Consider the following 20,879-nt stretch of genomic DNA (forward strand, 5'->3'; position numbering starts at 1 on the left):
AGTGCTGGGGGGGGGGGACACAGGGGAATCAGGTTGTCCCCCGTGGGGTTCACAGTCTTCATCCCCATTTGACAGATGAGGGAACTGAGGCACAGTGAAGTGACTTGCCCACAGGCACACAGCTGACAAGTGGTTACCTCTACCCGTTGCGAATTGCACATTCCAAGCGCTTAGTACAGCGCTCTGCACATAGTAAGCGCTCAATAAATAGTATTGAATGAATGAAAGGTCACTGAGGCCCAGTGGAGGGAGTCGCCCAAAGTCACCCAGCTGACAAGCGGCGGAGCGGAATTAGAACCCATGACCTCTGACTCCCCAGCCCGGGCTCTTGCCACTGAGCCTGCCCCGCCCACTACACTCATCGCCTCCCCCACTCAGTCGTTCATTCAATAGTATTTATTGAGCGCTTACTGTGTGCAGAGCAGTGTACTAGGCGCTTGGAGTGTACAGTTTGGCAATAGAGAGAGACAATCCCTGCCCAGTGGCGGGCTCACAGTCTCAACGGGGGGGCCGGACGGCAAAGCGAAACAGAACAAAACAAAAAAGGAGTCTAATACAGTCGATATCAAGACAAATAGATTCGTAGAGATACCCACCTCATTCACAAAATAAATAGGGTAATAAATAATATATGCAAACATGCACAGTGCTGAGGGGAGGAGAAGGGGGAAGAGCAGAGGGCGGTGAAGCAGCGCGGCTCAATGGCAAGAGCCCGGACTGGGGAGTCAGAGGTCATGGGTTCGAATCCCGACTCCGTCGCTTGTCAGCTGGGTGACTTTGGGTAAGTCATTTAACCTCTCTGGGCCTCAGTGACCTCGTCTGTAATATGGGGATGAAGACTGTGAGCCCCACGGGGGACAACCTGATCACTTTGTATCCCCCCGCCCCAGCGCTTAGAACAGTGCTTTTTACATAGTAAGAGCTTAACAAATACCATTATTATTATTATTCGTCCCTCCCACTCAGAATCCCGCCTCCACCGTGGCCCCGCCCACTCCGCCTATCTCCTCCCTAGCGGCCCCGCCCACTCGGCTCCTCGGCTCCCTATTGGCCTGCCTCCACCTTCGCCCCGCCCACCGCGCCTTTCCCCCTCCCTACCGACCCCGCCCCCTCGGCTCCTCGGCTCCCTATTGGCCGGCCTCCACCTTCGCCCCGCCCCTCCCCGGCCCCACCTTCGCCCCGCCCACTACGCCTATCTCCTCCCTAGAGGTCCCGCCCACTCGGTTCCTCGACTCCCTATTGGCCCTTCTCCACCCTCGCCCCGCCCACCGCGCCTACCCCCCTAGCGGCCCCGCCCACTCGGCTCCTCGACTCCCTATTGGCCCTTCTCCACCCTCGCCCCGCCCACCGCGCCTACCCCCTCCCTAGCGACCCCGCCCACTCGACTCCTCGACTCCCTATTGGCCCTTCTCCACCTTCAGCCCCGCCCACCGCGCCTACCCCCCTAGCGGCCCCGCCCACTCGACTCCTCGACTCCCTATTGGCCCTTCTCCACCCTCGCCCCGCCCACCGCGCCTACCCCCCTCCCTAGCGACCCCGCCCCCTCGGCTCCTCGGCTCCCTATTGGCCGCCGGCCCCTCGGCCCCGCCCCCCCCGGCGGGTCACGTGCCGGTGCGTGTCTTGGCGGGCGGGAGGCAAGATGGCGGCGCGTGAGGGACTGTGCCGCCGCCGGGGCCTCTTCGTCGTCGTCGTCGCCGCCGCCCTGGTCCCGCTCCCGCCGGGCCGCCCCGCCGCCGCTCCTCCTCCTCCTCCTCCTCCTCCCCGCCGCAGCAGCTCGGTGCTTCTGGACCCCGCTTCAGGACGGATGAGCGTGGTGGACGGACGGGTCCCCGGCGCCGTCGCCTGGGCCAACTTCACCCACGACATCGCCCGCACCGGGTCAGCGCGGGGGGGACGGGACGGGACGGGCCGGGCCGCGGTCTTCTGCGTCAGCCCCCTCCTCCTCCTCCTCCTCCTCCTCCATAATTAGAGTGTTGTGATCATCAAGGGGACCGGGGGACGGACGGGACGGTAATCATCATCACCATCATCAGCCCCCGCCGTCATTAATAATTAATAATTAGAGTGTCGTCATCATCAAGGGGATCGGGGGACGGGATGGTAATCTTCACCATCATCAGCCCCGCCGTCATTAATAATTAATAATTAGAGTGTCGTCATCATCAAGGGGATCGGGGAACGGGACGGTAATCTTCATCACCATCATCAGCCCCGCCGTCATTAATAATTAATAATTAGAGTGTCGTCATCATCAAGGGGATCGGGGGACGGGACGGTAATCTTCTTCACCATCATCAGCCCCACCGTCATTAGTAATTAATAATTAGAGTGTCGTCATCATCAAGGGGATCGGGGGACGGGATGGTAATCTTCACCATCATCAGCCCCGCCGTCATTAATAATTAATAATTAGAGTGTCGTCATCATCAAGGGGATCGGGGGACGGGACGGTAATCTTCTTCACGATCATCAGCCCCACCGTCATTATTCAATAGTATTTATTTATAGTATTTATTGAGCGCTTCCTATGTGCAGAGCACTGTACTAAGCGCTTGGGATGAACAAGTCGGCAACAGATAGGGACGGTCCCTGCCGTTTGACGGGCTTACGGTCTAATCGGGGACTAATCATTAGTAATTAATAATTAGAGTGTCGTCATCATCAAGGGGATCGGGGGACGGGACGGTAATCTTCATCACCATCATCAGCCCCACCGTCATTAATTAATAATTAGAGTGTCGTAATAAGGGGATCGGGGGACGGGACGGTAATCTTCATCACGATAATGATCACCGCCACCGTCATCATTAATCATGAATAATTATAGTATAATAATCAAGGGGACCGGGGGACGGACAGGACGTAACTTTCATCGCAGTGATCATCACCACCGTCGTCGTCATTAGTAATTAATAATCGTGGTGTTGTAATAATCAAGAGGGCCGGGGGACGGACGGGACGGTAATCTTCAGAACGATAATCATCACCACCGTCATCGTCATTCATCATTAATAATTATATTGTTATAATAATCGAGGGGGACGGGACGGTAACCTGCATCGCGATAATCGTCACCACCGTCATCATTACTAATTAATAATTAGAGTGTTAGAATAATCGAGGGGACCAGGGGACGGACGGGACGGAAATCATCATCACGATAATCGGCACCCCCGTCATCAGCATTACTAATTAATAATTAGAGTGTTAGAATAATCGAGGGGACCAGGGGACGGACGGGACGGAAATCATCATCTCGATAATCGGCACCCCCGTCATCATCATTACTAATTAATAATTAGAGTGTTAGAATAATCGAGGGGACCAGGGGACGGACGGGACGGAAATCATCATCTCGATAATCGGCACCCCCGTCATCATCATTACTAATTAATAATTAGAGTGTTAGAATAATCGAGGGGACCAGGGGACGGACGGGACGGAAATCATCATCTCGATAATCGGCACCCCCGTCATCATCATTACTAATTAATAATTAGAGTGTTAGAATAATCGAGGGGGCCGGAGGACGGACGGGACGGTAATCTTCATCACGACAATCGGTACCACCGTCATCGTATTAATAATTATATTATTATAGTAGTCAAGGGGACCAGGGCGGGATGGTAATCTTCATCACAGTAATCACCACCATCGTCGTCGTCATTATTATTAATAATAATATAGTAATTTTATTGTTATAATCATGATAATATCCACAATTTTTATTGTTAGTATGGTCCTTGTTAAGAGAAGCGGCGCAGCTCAGCAGAAAGAGCCCAGGCTCGGAAGTCAGAGGGCGTGGGTTCAAATCCCGGCTCCGTCACCCATCAGCTGGGTGACTGTGGGCAAGTCACTTCACTTCTCTGGGCCTCAGTTCCCTCATCTGGAAAATGGGGATGAAGACTGGGAGCCCCACGGGAGACAACCTGATGACCCCGTATCTCCCCCAGCGCTTAGAACAGTGCTCTGTACATAGGAAGCGCTTAACAGATATCAACGTTATTATTATTAGAGAAGCAGCGTGGCTCAGTGGAAAGAGCCCGGGCTTGGGAGGCAGAGGGCGTGGGTTCAAATCCCAGCCCTGCCACTTGTCAGCCGGGTGACTGGGGGCACATCACTTCTCTGGGCCTCAGTGACCTCATCTGGAAAATGGGGATTAACTGTGAGCCTCGCATGGGACAATCTGATGACCCTGGATCTCCCCCAGGGCTTAGAACAGTGCTCTGCACAGAGTAAGCGCTTAACAAATACCAACATTATTGTTATTATTATTATCCCCACCCTTGCCCCCTCTCCTCCTCGCCCAGCCCCTTGGTTGCGAGGTTAAGTGATGGCCACCTTCTTAATAATTATGATTTTTTTAGTTGGTGCTTGTGCCTAGAACTAAACTTAATAATAATAATAATGTTGGTATTTGTTAAGCGTTTACTATGTGCAGAGCACTGTTCTAAGCGCTGGGGTAAACAGGGGAATCAGGTTGTCCCACGTGGGGCTCACAGTCTTCATCCCCATTTTACAGATGAGGGAACTGAGGCACAGAGAAGTTAAGTGACTCGCCCACAGTCACACAGCTGACAAGTGGCGGAGCTGGGATTCGAACTCATGAGCCCTGACTCCAAAACCCGGGCTCTTTCCACTGCGCCACGCTGCTTCTCTGGGCCTCAGTTCCCTCATCTGTAAAATGGGGATGAGGACCGTGAGCCCCACGGGAGACAACCTGATGACCCTGGATCTCCCCCAGCGCTTAGAACAGTGCTCTGCACAGAGTAAGCGCTTAACAGATACCAACATTATTAGAAGCAGCGTGGCCAAGTGGGTAGAGCCCGACCCTGGGAGTCAGAAGGACCCGGGTTCTGATTCTGGTCCCGCCACTTGTCTGCTGTGTGATCTCGTGCAAGTCACTTCTCCGGGCCTCAGTTACCTCATCTGTAAAATGGGGATTAAGACCGTGAGCCTCAAGTGGGACATGGACTGTGCCCCACCCGATTACCTTGTATCCACCCCATCGGTTAGACTAGTGCCTGGCACCTAGTAAGCACTTAAATACTATTAAAAAAAAAATTTAAAAAAGGTACCGTGCTAAGCCCCAGGGCAGGCACGGGTTGCGGCGGGGCCTGATGAAGAAGGCGCAGACCTGGGAGTCAGAGGAGCTGGGTTCGAATCCGGGTCCGGTCACCGGGGCCTAGAGGCTTGTCCGAGGTCACTGTCGCTGATTGATTGATTGATTGATTGACTGACCAAGAGGTGGATGGTTGTAAAAGCTCGTGTTGCCCCCGGGGCCAACGGGGACACCCCGGTTGCCGGTCCGGAAAGAACTCCGGCCCCCACCGAAGCACCTCTGGGGGTGTCTCTCTGCAAGCAGGAGCGAGAGAGGGTCCCCATTAGTTGGGTGAGAGGTGGATGAAGAGTCCAGGAGCTTTCAAGGGGCGATCAATCAGTTGTATTTATTAATAATAATGGTGATGGCACTCGTCAGGCGCTTACTATGTGCAAAGCGCCCTTCTAAGCGCCGGAAAGGATACAGGGCGATCAGGCGGTCCCCCGTGGGGCTCCCAGTCTTCATCCCCATTTTCCGGCTGAGCTCACTGAGGCCCAGAGAAGTGAAGCGACCTGCCCGAGGTCACCCAGCCGGCAAGCGGCAGAGCCGGGATCAGAACCCACGACCTCTGACTCCCGAGCCCGGGGCTCCTTCCCCTGAGCCGCCCTGCTTCTCTAGGTCCTAGATGCCAATTCCGCCTCCACCCCTTGTCTGCTGTGTGGCCTTGGGCAAGTCACTCCGGTTCTCTGCGCCTCAGTTACCTCACCTGATAAAGGGGGATTAAGACCGTGAGCGCCACGGGGGACGGGGGACGGTTTCCACCCCGATTTGCCTGTCCCCACTCTAGCGCTTCGTACCGTGCCTGGCACGTAGTAGGCGCTTAGCAAATACCACAGTCGCTCAAACTGGTAATACTAATGGTAGCTCTGGGAGGCTTCGAGGAAGTTGTTGCCGGTCACCCTCCTGGACACCTGCCCTCCTGACTCTCCAGCCCCCCCGACTCTCCCCCTTTCCATTCCCTGGCTCTCCGTGACCTAGTGGAAAGAAGCAGGGGGCCGGGCGTCAGAAGACCCGAGTTCGAGTCCCGACCGTGCCCCGCCCCGCTGCGTGGCCCTGGGCAAGTTACTTAATCCCTTGGTGCCCCGGTTTCTCCCCTGTGTCAAGTGGGGATTAGATGCCAGCCTTTCTTCCCTCTTAGCCTGTCATCTCTAATAGAGTAGTAATCGTGAGATCTGGGTTCTAATCCTGGATCTGCCACTTGTTTTCTGTGTGACCTTGGGCAAGTCAGTCATTTTCTCTGGGCCTCAGTCTCCTCATTTGTAAAACGGGGATGTAATACCTGTTCTCCCTCCCCTTTAGACAGGGAGTCCCCTGTGGGACAGGGACTGTCTCTCACCTGATTGTCTTGTATCCACCTCAGCGCTTAGTACAGTGCTTGTCGCACCCTCAGTTCCCTCGTCTGCAAAATGGGGATTAAAACTGTGAGCCCCACGTGGGACAACCTGATTACCTTGTATCCTCCCGAGCGCTTAGAACAGTGCTTTGCACCTAGTAAGCGCTTAACAGATACCACCATTATTAATATTATTGTGCTTCACAGATATCGTAGTTATTCATGTTGTCGTTATCATCTCTGTTTGGGGCAGGGACTTTGTCCGATCCGATTATCTCGTACGCATATGGCACGTAGGAAGCGCTTCATAAATACCGTTTTTATTACTGCAGCTGCTTCCCTCTGGAGGCCCAGTAATAATGACGTCGGTATTTGTTAAGCGCCCACTGTGTGCCGAGCACCGTTCTAAGCGCTGGGGAAGCCCCCCTTTCGGCTCCCCGCGTGCCATCGTCTTTTTCTCCTCCCATCACCCTCTTCTCCCCTCCCTCAGCTCCCAGCCCTGGGCTGTCATCAGGTTCATTCAGTAGTATTTATTGAGCGCTTACTATGTGCAGAGCACTGTACTGAGCGCTTGGAATGAGCAAGTCATTCCCACTTGTTGTCCCACTTGGGGCTCCCAGTCTTCATCCCCATTTTCCAGATGAGGTCACGGAGGCCCAGAGAAGTGAAGTGACTGGCCCAAAGTCACCCAGTTGCCAGGTGGCGGAGGCGGGATTCGAACCCACGACCTCCGACTCCCAAGCCCGGGCTCTCCCCGCTGAGCCGCGCTGCTTCTCTCCGCGTCCCCGGATCCGTCCCCGCCCGCTCCCGACCCTCCGCCCAACGGTCCGGTGCTCGGGACCCCCGGGGGCCGATCCCCCCCCGGGGGAGGAAAGGGGCGGCCTCCGCCCACCTTGGGCTTCCGGGCGGGGGGCAGGGTGAGGGCGGTGCCCGAGGGGGCTGAGGCCGACCCTCTGGGGTCCGTGGCGGGCGGGTCCGGTCCTGGGGGGCTCTCCCGGGCCGGGTTGTCACGGCGGCGGGTCCTGACCGCGCGCTCCCCCTCTCTCACCCCCGCGTGGACCCCAGGTGGGCCTTCCTGGAGCTGGGCACCAGCGGCCGGTACAACGACAGCCTCCAGGCCTACGCCGCGGGTGTCGCGGAGGCCGCGGTGACGCAGGAGGTAAGGGCGGCCGGCGGCGCGGCGGCCGGCGGAGAGGTGGGGGCCGGACCGCGGGGGGCCGGGGGCCGCCGGCCTCCCCGCCGAGCCCCGGCTCGCCTCCTCCCCTTCCCAGCTCATCTACATGCACTGGATGAACACCGCGGTGGACTACTGTGGCCCCTTCAAGTACGAGACCGAGTACTGCGAGAAACTCAAGGGCTACGTGGAGGCCAACCTGGCCTGGATGCAGGAGCGGATGGAGTCGGGCGAAGATCCAGAATACTGGCACCAGGTGAGCGGGCTCCCGCTGGCCGCCGGCCCGTCCGACCTGAACCCGGGCGAGCGGGCCTGCCTGGCCCCGGCCACGGGGCAAACTGAGGCGACTTGTCTCCCTCTTCCCCTTCCCCTTATGGTATGCAGAACACTGTCCTGACTGCTTGGGAGAGTACAATAGAGAAGCAGTGTGGCTCAGTGGAAAGAGCCCGGGCTTGGGAGCCAGAGGTCATGCGTTCGAATCCCGGCTCCGCCACATGTCAGCTGTGTGACTGTGGGCAAGGCACTTCACTTCTCTGGGCCTCAGTTCCCTCCTTTGTCAAATGGGGATTAGCTGTGAGCCCCACGTGGGACAACGCGATTACCCTGTATCTCCCCCAGCGCTTAAAACGGTGCTGTGCACGCAGTAAGCGCTTAACAAATACCAACATTATTATCATTACAATATAGCAGTAAACGGAAACGGTCCCTGCCCGCAACGAGCTTACAGTCCCTTGTCGTGAATGTCCCCACGCCAAGCTCCTCCCCGGAGCCAGCCGCGGGCCCGAGGGGGGAAGGAAGGGTGGATGCAAGCGACCTGATCTGCTTGTATCCACGCCAGCGCTTAGTACGGTGCCTGGCACATGGTCAGGGCTTAACAAATACCATTAATATTGATGAGGACCAGGGTGGTGGGAAGGGAGGCCTGGGGACAGCCTCCTTTGGATCAGCTGGGTGCGGCGCTGGGTGGGGCGGTCTCCCTGACCGGCGTGGGGGCGGGGGGGGGTCTGTCCATCGTGGAGGGCGAGGGGCCGGGAACGGCCTCCCGACCAGCAGAGGGTCCGCCCGTCCCGACTCCCCCAGGTTCACCTCACCCTGCTGCAGCTGAAGGGATTGGAGGACAGCTACGAGGGACGAGTATCTTTTCCCACCGGGAGATTGGCCATCAACCCCTTCGGGTTCCTGTAAGTCAGCGACCTCCCGGGGCCTGGCCCGGTCTGGCCCCGGCCCTGCTGGGAGAGGGCGTCGGGGCCGGTCAGAGGGGCGGGGGGCCGGCTCCCTTCCCGCAGCCCATCCCGTGGGCTTGGGAACTGGTACCCGAGGAGGACGGTCCACACGGTCGGGGCTCGGGGCGGAGGGTAGACCAGGTTGCGGCCACAGGGTCCTCTGACGTGGTGGTGGCCGGAGGGGAGCTCGGGGCCTCCCGCCCGCTTCCCCGGGCCCAGCACGGGAGGGGGCCCGTCCACTACCGGTTCCTTCGGGACGGCGGGGTCCGGGAGCGTCGGGATGCCCGGTCCTCGGCCCTCTCCAGTCCGCCCTGGGCCGACGTTTTCTCCCTCGGGTCCGTTCGGCGGCCGAGGGGTTGGCGGAGGGGCGAGGTGCCGGACGCGGCCCGAGGCGGGGCCGCCCGTGTCTTCCCCGCCCAGTCGGAAAGGGGGCAACCCGGATGCCTCTCCATCTGATCCCGTCTCCCCTCCCCTCGCCCCACCGAAGCCTATTCCAGCTGTCGGGAGACCTGGAGGACCTGGAGCCAGCACTGAACCGGAGCCGGGGCAGCCGGAAGCGGGACCTGGGCACGGGCTCCTGCTCGGCTCTGGTCAAACTGCTGCCCGGCAACGGGGAGCTCCTGGTGGCCCACGACACCTGGAGCTCCTACCAGAACATGCTGCGGATCCTCAAGAAGTACTCGCTGCGCTTCCGGACCGGGGCCCGAGGTGGGGCCCGTCGGAGGGAGAGGGAGGGGACGGGCACCGGCCAGCGGAGGAGGTGGGAGCTGAGGGGGAGTGGGAGGGGGGCGGGAGGGGGGTGGGGGATGGCGAAGGGGGTATGGCTGATCCGGAAGGAAGTTTCCAGGTTCCCCGGACGGTGGGCAGGTTCGGGGGGTGGGAGGCTTGGGTGACCCGCTCCGTCTGCCCTCCCCAGAGGGGTCCCCACTGGTCCCGGGCCACGAACAGGCCTTCTCCTCTTACCCCGGGACCATCTTTTCCTCCGATGACTTCTACATCCTGAGCAGTGGCTTGGTGAGTCTAGATTCGCCCCCCTCGCGGCTCCCCGCGTGCCGTCATCTTTTTCTCCTCCCGTCACCCTCTTCTCCCCTCCCTCAGCTCCCAGCCCCGGGGAGACCGAAGGGTTTGGGCCTAGGTTTCAGCTAAAATCCCCCTTGGCCCGGGGGTGCCGAGTTGAGACAGAGCTGCAGTGGGAGAGCAGCAGTAGTGGCGTTTCCTGAGTGCCCTCTGCAGACAGTAGACTGTCCTAAATGGTCCGGAAATGCAAAATAAGCAAGTGACAGCTTCTCAGCTCACAGAGAGCTTCTACTCAAACGGGGAGACAGACTTCAAAATATTTCCCAACGGGGGCAGGAAGATAAGTAATTGCTCTTGAGGAGAATAAACATTGCTGACTCCCGGGCTTGGAAGTCGGTCAGAGGTTGTGGGTTCAAATCCCAGCTCCGCCACTCGTCAGCTGGGTGGCTTTGGGCAAGTCACTTCACCTCTCTAGGCCTCAGTTCCCTCATCTGTAAAAGGGGGTGAAGACTGTGAGCCCCACATGGGGCAACCTGATGACCTGGGATCTACCCCAGCCCTTAGAACAGTGCTCTGCATATAGTAAGCGCTTAACCAAGGCCATCATCATCATCATCATCATCATTATTATAGCTCCAAGTCCTGAGGGTGAGTAGGTACATAAGAGCTGGAGTTGGTTGTGGGGATGATTGGGTTTAGGATCAACCTATCAAATTGTATATATTGAGCAATTACTGGGTGCAGAGCACCGTCCTAAGCGCATGGAGAGTAAAATGTAACAGAGTGAGTAGACACGTTCCCCGTCCTCCGGGATGCTAGGAGATGAATTGAGGAAGGCTAGACTGTAAGCTCTTTTTGGGCAGGGGAAGTGCCAACCGCTACTCTCCCAAGCACTTAGTCCAGTGCTTTGCACACAACAGGTGCTCAATATGTAATGATGGTATTTGATAAAGCGCTTGCTATGTGCCAAGCACCGTTCTAAGGGCTGAGGTAGATACAAGGTGATCAGGTCGTCCCACGTGGGGCTCACAGTCTTCATCCCCATTTTACAGATGGGGTAACTGAGGCACAGAGAAGTGAAGTGACGCGTCCAGAGTCACACAGCCGATAAGCGGAGCCGGGATCGGAACCCACGACATCTGACTCCGAAGCCCAGGCTCTTTCCACCAGACCGCGCTAAATGCCATTGAAAGATTGAAGACTGATGGGAGGAGGTGGGCTTTCAGGCAGGATTTGATGGTGGGGAGAGCTGGGGGGGGGGGGGGTCCTCTCTGAGACGGGAAGGGAGGGAGGGAGGGAGTTCCAGGCCAAAGGAAGAGTGTGAGCGAGGTGACAGAGGTAGGCGAGGGGAGATGGCCGGAAAGTTGGCTTGGGAGGACCGAAGAGCGGGAGGAGAGAGCAGGTGGGGCCAGATGGTGGAGAAGCTGGGGCACGACGGGGAGGAGTTTTAGTTTGATGTCGAGGGGCCCGGGGAGCTGGTGGAGTGTCTCGAGGAGAGAAGAGAAGCAGTGTGGCCCGGTAGATAGAGAGCATGAGCCTGGGAGCCGGAAAGACTTGGGCTCTGATCCCGGCTCCGCCCCGGGTCTTCTCCGACCGTGGGGAAGTCACTTGGCTTCTCTGGGCCTCGGATGCCTCATCTGGAAAATGCAAGTTGTTACTACTACTAATAATATATAATATGATAATATAATAACAGATGTAATATATAATATAACATTGTTATACATGCGTGTGATATATGATATAGAATACATTAATAATACATCACAATATAATTATGATATTTTAGTATTATTATTAAGGCACTTGTTAAGCGCTCACTTTGTCGCCGGGCACTGTACTAAGCGCCGGGGTGGATACAAGCAAGTCGGGTTGGACCCGATCCCTTTCCCACTGGGGGCCGACGGTCTCAATACCCATTTTACAGATGAGGTAACTGAGGCCCAGCGGAGTGATCTGCCCACAGTCACGTGGCAGACCCACGGCCGGATTAAGACCGTGACCCCCCACGTGGGACGGGGACTGCGTCCAACCTGATTGGCTTGTATCGACCCCAGTGCTTAGCACCGTGTCCGGTACAGAGTAAGCGCTTAACAGATACCATTTTAAAAAAAGAGGGAAGGAGAGAGGGGTAGGGAGAGAGGGAGGGGGAAGCGAGTGCACCGGGCCAGTCTTCGGGGAGATGATCGAGGGAGCGGCTGGGAGATGGGAGCCGGGAGAGGCCGGAGGTAGGGAGGCCGTCGAGGAGGCTGACTCGGTCCCACCGCGGTCGGACCGGTGCCGTCGGAGTCTGTCGTGGCTGCGAGGCGTCCTTCGGCCTCCTGTCCTCCGCTCGGGGAGGACTGTCCCGCTTCAGTGCCCCCGCCTCGCCCGCGGGGCAAGTGGTGGCCGTCGAGGGCGGCGTGGCCCGGCGGCAGGAGCGCGGGCTCGGGGGCCAGAGGTCGTGGCTTCTGATCCTGGCCCTGCCACTCGTCTGCTGCGTGACCTTGGGCGAGTAACTACTTCTCTGGGCCTTAGTTACCTCATCTGGAAGCTGGGGATCGGGTCTGGGAGGCCACGTGGGACCGGGACCGTGTCCAACTCGATTAACCCGTGTCCACCTCGGCACTTGCTACAGTGCTAGGCACAGAGTAAGCACTTTAGAAATACCGTAATTATAGTTATTATCGTTATTTTCAGCCCGGGCCGAACTCCAGCCCCTGGGCTCGGGGGCCGTTTGGCACTCCAGCGTGCCGGGGACACGGTCCCTGTCCCCGCTGGGGCTCCTGGGTTCTCTTCCAGAGCCATAACGGTCACCCCAGGCCCCTCCCGGGGGTGCTGGCTCATTGCACAAACCTCCCCCCCCCCCCTTCCTCCTTGGGTGTCCCACACCCTTTCCTGTGGCTCGGGGGCCTCTGGCCCTGCTCAGATCTTGGTCCCGTGGCCAGTGTGGTTTCGTCAGGGGCCAGAGAATTTACAGAAGAGCCGGGGACCCCGTGGGCTGCCTCGCCCTGTCCCTGCCGGCCCTGTCATGAGATGGTGAGCTGTGCTGTTTCCCGACAGCTCGGGACCGTGCTGTGCACTCATTCTTCCATTCATTCGTTCGGTCGCATTTAGCGAGCGCTTACTGTGTGCAGAGCACTGTACTGAGCCCTTGGGAGAGTACAATACTACAATAAGGCACTTGCCCTGCCCACAACGAGCCAACAGTCTAGAGGAGGGGAGACAGGCGTTAATATAAATAAATTATATTTACACTCAATAGAAAACTCCCTTCTCTCCATCCCTGACTCTTCCTTCTAATAATAATAATAATAATGTTGGTATCCGTTAAGCGCTTACTATGTGCGGAGCACTGTTCTAAGTGCTGGGGGTAGACATAGGGGAATCAGGTTGTCCCACTTGGAGCTCACAGTCTTAATCCCCATTTTACAGATGAGGTCACTGAGGCGCAGAGAAGTTAAGTGACTTACCCACGGTCACACAGCGGACAAGTGGCAGAGTCGGGATTCGAACCCATGACCTCTGACTCCCAAGCCCGGGCTCTTCCCACTGAGCCATGTGTTAGTGACCCAGCACAGACCATCCCATCCCACAGCCCGGCCTCCGCCACCCTCCTCCTGACTCTTCCCCCACTGACCCGGCACAGACCATCCCATCCAACACCCCTGACCTGGAAAGAGCAAGGGCCTGGGACTCAGAGGTCGTGGGTTCGAATCCCGGCCCCGCCACTTGTCAGCTGTGTGACTTGGGGCAAGTCATTTCACTTCTCTGTGCCTCAGTTACCTCATCTGGAAAATGGGGATGAAGACTGTGAGCCCCTCGTGGGACAACCTGATCACCTTGTATCCCCCCAGTGCTTAGAACAGTGCTTCGCACATAGTAAGCGCTTAACAAATGCCATCATTATTACTGTTATGATCCCTGACTTCTCTCAGCATGTATATTTTATTTATATTAGCATCTGTCTCCCCCTCCAGATGCTAATATAAAGCTCATTGCAGGCAGGGAATGTGTCTGTTTATTGTTGTGTTGTATTTTCCCGAGTGCTTGGTACAGTGCTCTGCACACAGTGAGAGCTCAATAAATACGACGGAACGAATGGACCGTTCCACACCCCTGATTCTCCCCTTTCCATTCCTGACTCTCTCCCAGGGACCCAGCACAGACCGTCCAACCCTCCCCTAAGGACTAGCACGGATCTGTCATTCATCCATTCAATTCAGTTGTATGTATCGAGCGCTTACTAGGGGCAGAGCGCTGTACTAAATGCTTGGAATGTACAATTCGACAACAGATAGAGACAGTCCCTGCCCAACAGCGGGCTCACAGCTGATAATGTGCGTGTGTGTCAGTCGGTCGCATCACTCGTGCGCGCGTGTGTCCATCCCTCGCCGCGTCCGTGCAGGTGGCCCTGGAGACCACAATCGGGAACAGCAATGCTGCCCTGTGGAAGTACGTGCACCCCCAGGACAGCGTCCTGGAGTGGCTGCGGAACATCGTGGCCAACAGGCTGGCCACCGATGGGGCCACGTGGGCCGACGTGTTCAAGAGGTTCAACAGCGGCACGTGAGCACCCTTCTCCCACCCTCCCCCGCCCTGCTGCCCGCCCGTTGCCTCCCTCGACCTGTCCAAATGGCCTTGGCCGTCCCCGCGCCGCCCTGCCCCCTCCGGGGTGGCGGGGAACAAATCGTCCCCCCGCGGCCGGGCCCTCGGGGCCCCCCGCCTCGGGTCCCTGAGGCGGGGGGTCTGTGCGGGGTCCGTGCAGATACAACAACCAGTGGATGATCGTGGACTACCGCGCCTTCTCGCCGGGAGCCACCGTGCCCCCGGCCGGGGTGCTGACCGTCCTGGAGCAGATCCCGTGAGTCCTGGTGGTTTTGGGGGGGCGGGGGCGTGTGGAGGGGGGATGGGTGGTGGGCCGGCCAGGGTGCTGACCATCCCGGAGCAGGGCCTGGGAGTCTGAGAGGCTGGGGGCGGGGAGGAAGGGGGACACGGGGGCGGCCGCACCCGGGGCCCGGATGTTGACCACGCCGCAGCGGGTCCCGTGAGTCCCGGGGGCCTGGGCGGGGCAGCCGTGTCCGCTTCCTGAGTTTGGTTATCTCTACCCCCCAGTCCCCTGAAGGGGGACCGGGAGGCACAGGGGTGGGAATGGGAAAAAGGGGGCCTTGTGGCCGACAGCCCCCCTCCTCCCCGCAGGGGCTTGGTGGTGATGGCCGACAAGACCGACGAGCTGTACCGGAAAGGCTACTGGGCCAGTTACAACCTACCGTGAGGATAGCATCTCCCCCTCTCCCCCCTCCCCGGCCACCGGCCTCGGCCCCCGCCGCCCTCTGGTGACCCCGCGTTGGCCCTTGAGGTCTCTCCCCGCCCTGGCCCCGGAAGCGGATGCGGAAGACCGGGCGGTGGGGGCCGTTCGGGCGGGCGGACGGACGGACGGGGCGGGGGCATCCTGCATCCGTGCCCCCTGCCGCCCCGCTCCAGGTCCTTCGAGACCGTGTTCAACGCCAGCGGGTTGCCGGCACTGGTGGAGCGCTACGGGGACTGGTTCTCCTACGGCCGGACCCCCCGTGCCCTCATCTTCCAGCGGAACCAGTCCCTGGTGCGGGACCTGGAGTCCATGGTCCGGCTCATGAGGTAATGATAATCGTAGTCTTCGTTAAGTGCCCACTATGTGCGTGGGACCGTATTAAGAGCTGGGAGAGATACAAGCTAATGGGGTCAGAACCGGTCCCTGGCCCATAGGGGGCTCACGGTCATAACCCCCATTTTACAGCTGAAGTAACTGAGGCTTAGAGAAGTGAAGTGACCTGCCCACGGCAGACGAGTGGTGGAGCTGGGATTAGAACCTAGTTCCTCCGACTCCCAAGCCTGTGCTTTTTCCACTGGGCCTCGCTGCTTCTCCTGAGGCGGGGACGGGGCTGGGGGCGGGTCCGGGGCGGGACCCGGAGTCCGTCGTCCGGTTCATGAGGTGCAGGCCGGGGAGGGGCGGGGCCGGGAGGCGGCGGAGGGGTCTCTCCCTTAGATTCTGGCTAATCTAAACGCAGGGAAGCCCGCTTCCCCGCGTTTCCAGCTGTGGGAGCGAAGGCATCATTCCCCGGCAGATGTTCTTCCCCTCGACTCTATTTATCGCCATCGTTCTCGTCTGCCCCTCTCCCCCGATCGGACCGTAAGCCCGTCAGACGGCAGGGACCGTCTCTATCTGTTGCCCACTTGTTCATTCCAAGCGCTTCGTCCAGTGCTCTGCGCATAGTGAGCGCTCAATAAATGCTATTGAATGAATGAATGAATGAATGAATGAATGAACTCAGCCTCATTTCCCCCAGGCCCCCGGCCAGTCCCCAGAACTACCGAGTGAGTCCGAAGAGATCCCCTCACACTGAGTCTCCCTGCTGTTGGCTCTCTGCGGCTGCGACTGGTTCCCCCTTATCCCGTTTCAGCACCATCCGCTCCCACCACCTGTCCTGTGCAAATGTGATGAGAGGAGGGGCGCTTGGGGACCAGAAAAGAAGAGGCCGGCCTGGATCCCGCTTCTTGTTATGGGCTCTGACCCGGGTGTTCCTGGCTGCCCCAGCCCCCTCTGCCCGGGGTTCGCCCTCAACGCATCTCCTCCGAATCTGTCCACTTGAGAAGGGCCCTCCCCCGCCGCCAACCCCCTTCCCCATGGCTTAGCCCCCGCTTTTTCATTCATATCATTCATTCATGCTACGTATTTATTGAGCGGGGCTCACTATGGTGCAAAAGCACTGGTACTGATAGCGCTTGGAACTGGAACAATTCGGCCAACAGATAGCGACAGTCCCTGCCCGACGACGGGCTCGCCGTCTGATCGGGGGAGACGGACAAAAACAAGACCACTAATCACGATAAACAGAATCAAGGGATGGACACCTCATTAACAAAATAAATAGGGTCACAAAAATATATATATACAAATGAGCCCGGTGCCGAGGGGAAGGAGGAGGATCAGAGGGAGTCTCCATCCCTCCGCCCATCCAACTCCTGACCCTGACCTTCGGTCCTCCGTTTGTCGCCCCGCCTCCCCCACAGGTTCAACAACTTTGAGCAAGACCGCTGTCACGATGCCAACCTGCGACCCCCCTCAGAATGCCGAGAACGCATCTCAGCCCGCTCAGACCTGAACCCCGCAACGGTACCTATCCTTTCGGGGCGCTGCCGGCAGCGGGTCCACGGCGGCATCGACGTGAAGGTGAGTCCTGGTGGGGGGCAGCCAGGTGGTGTGAGCTCCGACCCCGGTTCTGGGCTCAGGGCGGGAGCCAGCTGGGAGGCGTGGGCTCTGACCCCCCAGTTTTGGGCCGGGGCGGCTGGGCGGGCCGACTCCGAGGGCAGGTGGAGGTCGGGGGCCCGGCTGGTGCTGGGGTGTGGGCGGAGGTGGAGGTCGTGGGGTTCCGGCTGGGGCGGGGCCGGGGATCAGGACCCTCCCCCCGCCACCCTTCCAGGTGACGTCGTCCCAGCTCGCCAAGGACTTTCGCTTCGTCGCCGCCAGCGGCCCCACTTGGGACCAGGTTCCTGCCTTCCGGTGGAGTTCGTCCCCCTTCAAAGGGCTTGTCCACATGGGCCACCCCGACCTGTGGCGCTTCTCCCCCGTCCACGTCCGCTGGGACTGAGGGGCCGCCTGCGCCTCCTGACCCCTGGCCCCGTGTGCTGGGACTGAGATTTCCTTCCCTCTCCGTTGGTACCGCGCTCTCCTTCCCACCCCATCTACTGGGACTTGAAGTCTCCTCCCCTCCCCTTTCTTTGGATCTGAGCTCTCCTTCCCTCCTCGACTGCCGGGACGGAGCTCCCCTTCCCTCCTCATCCACTGGGACTGAGCTCTCCTCCCTGTCCTCGGGGGCCGAGCTCTTCTTCCCTCTCCTTCCTCCGGGCCCGAGCTTTCCTGTCCATCTGCTGGGCCCGAGCTCTTCTTCCCTTCCCGTCCGGATCTGAACTTTCCTTCCCTCCTCCAGGCCTGAGCTCCCTGACCCTTGGGCTGGGACTAGGGAACCTGCCCTGCATTGATTCCTTCCCCGTCCCCATGAGGACCTCGGGGGATTGTTCCCCCTCCGCCCCCCCACCCCCCCGGGGCACTCTGCAATCACTTTGCCTTCTGGGCCCCAGAAATGCCCGGTGGAGGGCGTGTTCTGGCCACTTAATTGCTTTTCCAAAGAAGCTTAGCCTCATTGACCACCCGCCTCCTCTCATGACCCCAGCCCCGTCCGGTGGGGACCGACCACAGCCTGACTGCCTTCCACCCGGCCCCGAGGAGCCGTTGAAGCCGCGGGCCGCCCCGTACCCGGCCCCGTTCTCCGGTTTCTCCCCTCCCCCGCTCCAGAATTCAAGAGAAAGCCGCCCCCCGCTCCCATAAGCCTCTTTTCCCCAGGGCAGCTTGGCCCGGTGCCCCTGGCGAAGTGAGACCCTCCACCCCAACTCCTGTGGTCGGAAGGGCTCAGGCTGTGGCCGGACTGGACTCGTGGGCCAGGGTGGGTGTGGTGGTCTCTGGCCTCCCGGCCCAGCCTGGAGGACCCGGCTTCCAGCCCTCCTCCACGCTGGCCCGCACCCCTTGACCCTGCCCGGTCCCACTTGGTCAGGGGGTCATGACGGCCTGCCTCGGTGGGGAGAGCTGTCCTGGGCCGGCTCTAGGACTGTCCCGGGCCCCTCCGACTGTGGGGTAAAGCCGATTGACGGTCGGAAGGCAGGGCCACCCGTCCCTGAGGTCTGGGCGTGGGCACCCTCACGCCACCCCCTGGGTGACTGCCCCCTGTCCGGAGCACTGCGCCGGACCGGATGTGATGGATTAAAGAGGCTTCACACCAGCCGTGCCTCGTTCTCCTCGGGGGCCGCACCGAGTCCTGCCTCGTCCTCAGCCCCGGGGTCCAGCTGGGCAGGCCCCGATCACTTGCCAAAGTGCCTGTGTGCGGGGATATTTGGGCGGGAGGCGGGAGGGGAATCAGGCCGCTGCCCTCCCTCTCCGGAGCAGCGTGGTCTGGTGGGCTGAGACTTGGGGACAGGGTGGAGAAGATGGAAAAGAGGAAGAAGGAACAGAGATGGGGAGGGAGAGGAAGGTATGGCAATAGGGGCAGTGGTGGTTTGTACAGAGCACCCGCTGGGGGCAGGGTACTGGACTAAACTCGTGCAAAGCGAGAAAGCGTCGAGATCTGTGCCCACAGGGAGTTTCTACTCTAATGGGGGAAACATCCAACTGTTCAGCTGTGAACTCTCTATCAAGTAAGTGCCGGATTAGTAACCAAAGAATGATATCTATTGAATGCTTGCTGGGTGCACAACGCTATCCGGGGAGCTTGGGAGAGAACAGTAGACATGATGCCTGCCCTCAAGGAGCTCACAGTCTTGAGGGGAGTCAGCTTTTAAAATAAATAACGTTTAGAGGAGACGGTGGAATGTAAGTGTACAGAAATGCCGTTGTGGGTGGACCGAGTCCCTAGGGTTTAGGGGATATGGACTCGAGTGCTTAGGTAACGCAATAGGGAGGGAAAGGAGTGGGGAGAAGGAAGTTAGGAAGGCTTCTTGGAGGAGAAGCCTAGATGAGATAAGAGCGGTGGTCTGTCAGATGTGAAGGGGGAGGGAGTTCCGGGCAGGAGGGAGGACGCGGGCGAGGATTGGTATTGGGTTAGCCAAAGAAGCGTAGCGAGTAGACTGGCGTTACGAGAGTCGTGTGCAGACTGGGCTGTAGTAGATCTGCAAGATATGGTGGGTGGGGGAGAGCTGATTGAGGGCCTTTGAGCCCCACGTGGGACGACCTGATTACCCTTCATCTCCCCCAGCGCTTAGAACAGTGCTTGGCACATAGAAAGCGCTTAACAAACACCCTCATTATTAGCCAGGGCCCACAGCAGCTCAGCCCACTTCAGGCCTGCCCCCGCTCGGCCGCTCTGCAGCGTGACCTTGGGTAGGTAATAATAATGATGGCGTCTATGAAGCGCTTACTATGTGCAAAACACTGTTCTAAGCGCTGGGAGGGGGGGAATGCAAGGTCATCGGGTTGTCCCACGGGCTCAGTCTTCATCCTCGTGTTACAGATGAGGTCACTGAGGCACAGAGAAGTTAAATGGCTTGTCCCAGGTCAGGCAGCTGGCAAGCGGTAGAGCCGGAATTAGAACCCACGACCTCTGTCTCCCAAGCCCAGGCTCTTTCCACTGAGCCACGCTGGTACACCCGTCCTCTGGCCCCAAGTGTGTAGTTTCCTTGCCCAGTCTGAAGCAGCTTCTCCCACACCTTATCCCCCTGCCGCCTTTTCCGGCAAGATTGTCTCTGGTACCTTGCCCAGCTCGTGTTAACAGATCCAATGGATTGGGGTCCTCAGGGCTCGGGAGCTGGGCGCAGAGCCGATTTAATAATAATAATAATGATGGTGTTTAAGTGCTTACTATGTGCCAGGCACTGTTCTAAGTGCTGGGGTACATACAAGGTCATCAGGTGTCCCACGTGGGGGCTCACAGATTTAATCCCCATTTTACACATGAGAGAACTGAGGCCCAGAGAAGCGAAGTGATTTGCCCAAAGTCACACAGCCGACAAGTGGCAGAGCCGGGATTAGAACCCACGACCTCTGACTCCCCAGCCTGGGCTTTTTCTACTGAGCCATGCTGATCCATCATCGGTTTGGACTTCACCAACCCTTGGGCTGGCCCTGAACCGTCTCAGAAATGGAGGGGCCTGGGGGCAGGGGGAGAATAATAATAATATTGGTATTTGTTAAGCGCTTACTACGTGCGGAGCACCGTTCTAAGCGCTGGGGTAGATACGGGGGAATCAGGTTGTCCCACGTGAGGCTCACAGTTAATCCCCATTTTTACAGATGGGGCAAGTGAGGCCCAGAGAAGTGAAGTGACTTGCCCACAGTCCCACAGCTGACAAGTAGCAGGCCTGGAAATTCTCCCTTTGTGGCTCCAGCTTTCTCGGGGAGGTGGGCGATGAAGGGCCGGGAGACGTGACCGGGAATCGTGACTCGTGGGTTCACTGGCAGCCCCTTGGGGGTCTCGGCCCCATCGTCCCCCACCGTCTACTACATTCAGGGAGCCCCACACGGGGGCT

General features: G+C 58.8%; 1 protein-coding gene across 1 annotated transcript; it reads left to right on the forward strand.

The window, feature by feature from the left end:
- The first annotated feature begins 1,618 nt into the window (after positions 1 to 1,618).
- PLBD2 (phospholipase B domain containing 2) lies at positions 1,619 to 17,581 on the forward strand. The gene is made up of 12 exons (XM_029058651.1): positions 1,619 to 1,878; positions 7,500 to 7,593; positions 7,706 to 7,864; positions 8,689 to 8,789; positions 9,319 to 9,539; positions 9,748 to 9,845; positions 14,236 to 14,396; positions 14,596 to 14,691; positions 15,027 to 15,098; positions 15,312 to 15,464; positions 16,878 to 17,037; positions 17,288 to 17,581. The coding sequence occupies exons 1-12, from the start codon at positions 1,640 to 1,642 to the stop codon at positions 17,453 to 17,455; spliced, it is 1,722 nt and encodes a 573-aa protein (XP_028914484.1). The 5' UTR covers positions 1,619 to 1,639; the 3' UTR covers positions 17,456 to 17,581.
- The last annotated feature ends 3,298 nt before the right edge of the window (positions 17,582 to 20,879 follow it).

This window comes from Ornithorhynchus anatinus, chromosome 2, assembly GCF_004115215.2.
Source record: "Ornithorhynchus anatinus isolate Pmale09 chromosome 2, mOrnAna1.pri.v4, whole genome shotgun sequence".
Lineage (NCBI taxonomy): Eukaryota > Metazoa > Chordata > Mammalia > Monotremata > Ornithorhynchidae > Ornithorhynchus > Ornithorhynchus anatinus.